Raw genomic sequence first — 5,000 nt, 5'->3', positions numbered from 1 at the left:
GGAGGGGGGTGGGAGGGGGAGGGGGGTACCTGCCTCCAAGGTAAGGAGGGGGGAGTGTGGGGGGGTGTTTGTGTGTGTGAGTGTATGTTACATTTACATCTACATTTTTGGCATTTAGCAGACGCCTTATTCCAAAGCGGCGTACAATCACTACATTTGACTAAGCAAGTGAATCATCAATCCACCAGTCGTAGCAGGAAGAGTAATCTAGCTCAGGCCCGGGGGCCATTGGCAGTCGAAAGTAGTAGAAAGTAGTAGAAATCTTAGGAGAAACAGTACAGGGCGTAGTAGATGTCTCTGGATACACAGTGCTGGGGGGAAGCAGGTGTTTCAGGAGACACAGTTATGGTGTAACCTGTGTATGCGTGTGTGTCTTTTCTCTCTCTATCGCTCCATCTTTCTCCTCTCTCTCTCTCTCTGTCTTTCTCTCTCACTCTCACTCTCTCTCTCTCTCTCGCTCTCTCTGTCTCTCTCTCTATTGGCGCTTTTCCATTGACCAGACCGGTACGGCACGCATTTGTATCCGTACCGTACCGTACTTTCAGAAACGCTTCTCCATTATACACAACAGACCTGGAGCGAGCCGGGACAGTAGTAGGAGTTAAGTGTCATAAGAGCACTTCACTTCAATAAGTGCCGCTATACAGCTCAACAGGGGGAAATGCAATAAGAATGATGTCAAAATGCAGCACTATCATGCACAGATCAGCCTTAAAACATGTAACGTTAGATATATAACGTTAGACAGGGAGCAATGTATTTCTACAGAAAGGCTGTGCTTGACGCTTCCATTGGACAGACGCCGGGGCGCTCATAAAATCTCTCGCTCATACAATTATGTAATTAAGTAATTACAGAAAAAGGAAATGACATTTTCCGAGAGCAAAATCTGTTGTGGTATTTAGAAATGGTGGTTAGCGGTGAACTCTATGAACATGGGCTGACGATGTTGTGACAATTCCATTGACCAATCAATGGTCTGCAACGTCACATGTCACACACAGCCCAGCACGGATAGTACCTTTCGCTCCTAGTCAGGAAGGGTAGTGTGGTGTCCGGACTGGACTTGTAAGTAATAATAAATAGATAGAGAACGTGGTCCATCAAACGCAGGTTTATTCTGGCAGCATGAGTATAGCAGCAAACTACTCAACATAACTTCTCAGCATGAATGAGTATGGCAGCCAACTACCCAGCATACACTTCAACTTCCTCCCTAGTCTAACACGTGATTCCGTCTTAAAGGGCAGGACACAACATTTCCCCCTTTCTGGAAAAGAGTTACTTGTACTAACAACAAGGCAAGCAAAAAAATGAAATGGTAGATTCAGCATAAACAAAACAATATCACATTACCCAATCAATATCACATAAGGAAACTTAAATATTATTAATCTAGGTAATGACAGTCTAATACAATAACAATAGACCAAAGTAGTGCAAACAGTATAAGTGCAACAATCCCCATACAACAGGAATACAATTCAACAACTGTCAGTGACCCATTATTAGGCTATTCAAGAGACATAGTCCTTTAGCCATCCAGACCTCTGGATATTACGTCTAGGCCTGGGTGAATGATCAACCACAGGCTCTACAGTGTCTCCGTCTGTGGTTGCGGCAGTGTCTGGGAAAGCAGTGAGATGAGAGGCATTCCAAGTCTTTCCATCACTCAGAATGTATGTGCTGTCCCCCACCTTCTTGCTTATGGTGAGAGGATCACTGTACCTTCTGTGACCTTTCATCACATGCAGAGGATTCTTAACCCGCACTTTGTCCCCTTTTTGAAAAGCAGGAGGACGTGCACCACGTTTGGCATCAGTGTAGGCCTTCATCTTGCGCTGTCGTTCACTGACTCTGTGGCGAATGTTCATCGTCGCCGGAGTACACTCAGGAGCAGGAGGTAACAGAGTCAGCTTGGTTCGCATGGGCCGACCGTGGAGCAGTTCAAAAGGAGATGAACCAGTAGTGGCATGAGGAGTGGCACGGTAGACCTGGAGAAAGTCTACCACAGCTGGTTTCCAAGGCTGATGTTGCTGAATGGCCAGCTGGATGGTTTGTTTCAGCACCCGATTGAACCTTTCTATGGCCCCATTAGCAGCAGGGTAGTAGAGAGAAGATCGGCTGTGTGAGATTTGTCTGTCTTTCAGGAAGGATGTGAATGATGCAGACGTAAACTGCACACCGTTGTCAGTGACAATGTTCAGCGGGTTCCCATGCCGGCTGAACACAGATGACATAAAGGCAAGCACAGTGTTAGTAGTGATGTCTTGGGTGAAGGCTACCTCAGGCCATTTACTAAAGTAGTCAGTCATTGTAACAGCGTATCTGCAGTCTGGAGCAGCTGTTTCGAATGGGCCGACTATATCCATGGCAACCTTTTGCCATGGCCCATCAGGAAGTGGTACAGGTTGCAGTGTAGTAGCGTCAGTGGGTGCTGGAGCCTCAGCGATGGCCTGTATGCGTACAGTGTCTGGAAGCAGACCATCAGCAGAGACAGTGTGACCCAGGAATGGTAGACTGGGCTCACGGAAACGGCATTTGTCGTTATTAAGCTGCAAGCCAGCAGATTTCAGACGTTGCAGGGTAACTTTAAGAGCCTCGTCATGTGTGTGCCTGTCACTGCCATGTATGATGACATCATCAATGTAGTACTCCACACCCGGCAGGTCAGCGAGAATGATGCTCATCATCTTCTGAAAGGCAGCTGGCGCTGATGCCAGTCCATATGGCACACGGCAGAACCGATACAGTCCATCATGGGTGATGAATGCCGTTAGGTCGCGTGACTCCTCAGCAAGAGGCACCTGGTAGTAGGCGTTAGCCAGGTCAATGGATGAGAAGATGGTGGAGCCTTTCAGGCTGGAAAGGAGCTCATCCATATGAGGCAGTGGAAAGGCGTCAATAATGACCGCCTTATTGGGCTCACGCAGGTCGACACACATCCTTATTTTTCCAGTCTTCTTTTGTATGACGACAATGGGGGACACCCAAGCAGAGGCGTCGACAGGTTCGATCACTCCAGCAGCGAGTAAGCGCTTCAGTTCATCAGAAACTGCGTCTCTGACAGACAGCGGTAGCCGGCGCAGCTTTTGGCGTACCGGTGTGACAGAGGAATCGACCTTCACGCGGTGCACAAAGTTTTCTGCACACCCTACAGCAGCGGGAGCAGATGCAGTAGTGCACTGGAGCACAGGAGTAGGCAGAGATGCAGAGTCATTAGGAGGCACCACTTTGTTGTTTGCAATATGCACACTTAACACAGTCATTAGGTCCCTCCCCATCAGTGAGGTCCCCCTCTCCACAATGAAGAAGGTACCTGGAGCAGTGCGGCCATGGAGAGAAACATCAGCAGACATGCACCCCAGCACTGGAATGCTGGTTTTAGAGTAAGACACCAGCCTGGCAGTCGGTTCAGTAAGTGGAATGTTTTTAAAGTACTGTGCGTAGATGCTCTGTGGCAGTATAGAGACAGATGAACCAGTGTCAACCAGCAATTCCACTTTACTGGACTGTGAGTGTTCTGAAATAATCTCCACAGTGCATGTGATCTTATCACTATTACGTGCAGAATGTTCAGTATATAACACTGTAAATTCAGGGAGATCAACCTCACGTACCTCCTTGGTGTGTGTCTGTGTACTGCGACACACCTTGGCAAAGTGACCCACTCTGTTGCATTGTCTGCATGTAACTGATGCAGCTGGGCAGTTAGTTGCATTAGCTAAATGTCCATCTGATCCACAGCGGTAACATGTTTTCCGCTGTGAAGCCTCCCCAGGCTTTGTACGCTTACCCCACTGTCCCCCTTTTCGTTGTGGAGTGTGCTGCACCGCCTGCACAGATGCAGCCCGCGGCTCACAGAAGGCCTTAGCTTGCTACGTAGCAGCCTCAATCTGTGTAGCAGTTGTCATGGCCCTTTCCAGTGTAAGTTTATTGTCCATCAAAAGTCTTTCACGGATCCGCGGGTTATGTAGATGTTCAACTAGCTGATCACGGATCGCCTCATCCGCACGATCGCCATAGTCGCACGTAGCTGCAAGTTCACGTAGTGCAATCACATACTGAAGGACCGTTTCATTCTGCATCTGTACTCTCTTACGGAAAGCATGGCGTTCAGCAACAGTGTTTGTCTTGGGCACAAAGTACTCCTCCAACGCAGTCATTGCAGAATCGTAATCTGCACCTGTGTTCGGGAGCGAGTAGAAGAGACGCTGTCCCTCGGTGCCCAGGCAGTGTAGTAAGACGGCTCTACGCCGTGCAGCAGGCCAAGCATTACCGCTAGCATTGATGACCAGCAAATAGTTCTCAAAAAATTTCCGCCATGTCTTGAATGGAATGGTGGGCTCACCAGGCGCAGGCAGGAAAAAACAGGGAAACGGCACGTTTACAGCCATTGTAAAAACTAGTAACTCCGATTACTCGTCGCCAATTGTGGTGTCCGGACTGGACTTGTAAGTAATAATAAATAGATAGAGAACGTGGTCCATCAAACGCAGGTTTATTCTGGCAGCATGAGTATAGCAGCAAACTACTCAACATAACTTCTCAGCATGAATGAGTATGGCAGCCAACTACCCAGCATACACTTCAACTTCCTCCCTAGTCTAACACGTGATTCCGTCTTAAAGGGCAGGACACAACAGGTAGCTAAATCAGCCCGGGCCGGTACGGCTCGGTTGGCAGTGGAGAAAGCACAACAAACCGGGCTCACACGGTACGGTACGGTAGTGGAAAAGCGCCATAACAGACTCTACCCCTCCCCCCCCCCCCAGGAGGACCCAGACTACCTGAGGAAGTGTGTGTGTGTGTGTGTGTGTGTGTGTGTGTGTGTGTGCGTGTGTGTGTGTGTGTGTGTGTCTAACAGACAGTGTGTCTATGCAGGAGGACCCAGACTACCTGAGGAAGTGTGTGTGTGTGTGTGTCTAACAGACAGTGTGTCTAACAGACAGTGTGTCTATGCAGGAGGACCCAGACTACCTGAGGAAGTGCCTCCGCAG

The 5,000-nt window shown here is 48.7% G+C and overlaps 1 protein-coding gene across 1 annotated transcript in view; it reads left to right on the top strand.

The window, feature by feature from the left end:
- has3 (hyaluronan synthase 3) overlaps positions 1-5,000 on the top strand; it is a gene marked incomplete at both ends in the record, with an annotated part of 10,257 nt that overhangs the window by 277 nt on the left and 4,980 nt on the right. The window contains 1 exon segment of the mRNA XM_080539436.1: positions 4,966-5,000. This exon segment is cut by the window's right edge and continues 286 nt beyond it. Coding sequence (XP_080395562.1) covers positions 4,966-5,000 — 35 coding nt within the window.

The sequence above is a fragment of the Nansenia antarctica genome (genome assembly GCF_963989245.1).
Source record: "Nansenia antarctica genome assembly, chromosome: 9".
NCBI classification, from domain to species: domain Eukaryota; kingdom Metazoa; phylum Chordata; class Actinopteri; order Argentiniformes; family Microstomatidae; genus Nansenia; species Nansenia antarctica.
The sequence above is the reverse complement of the archived record's forward strand: the minus strand, read 5'-3'. Positions and strand labels throughout refer to the sequence as shown.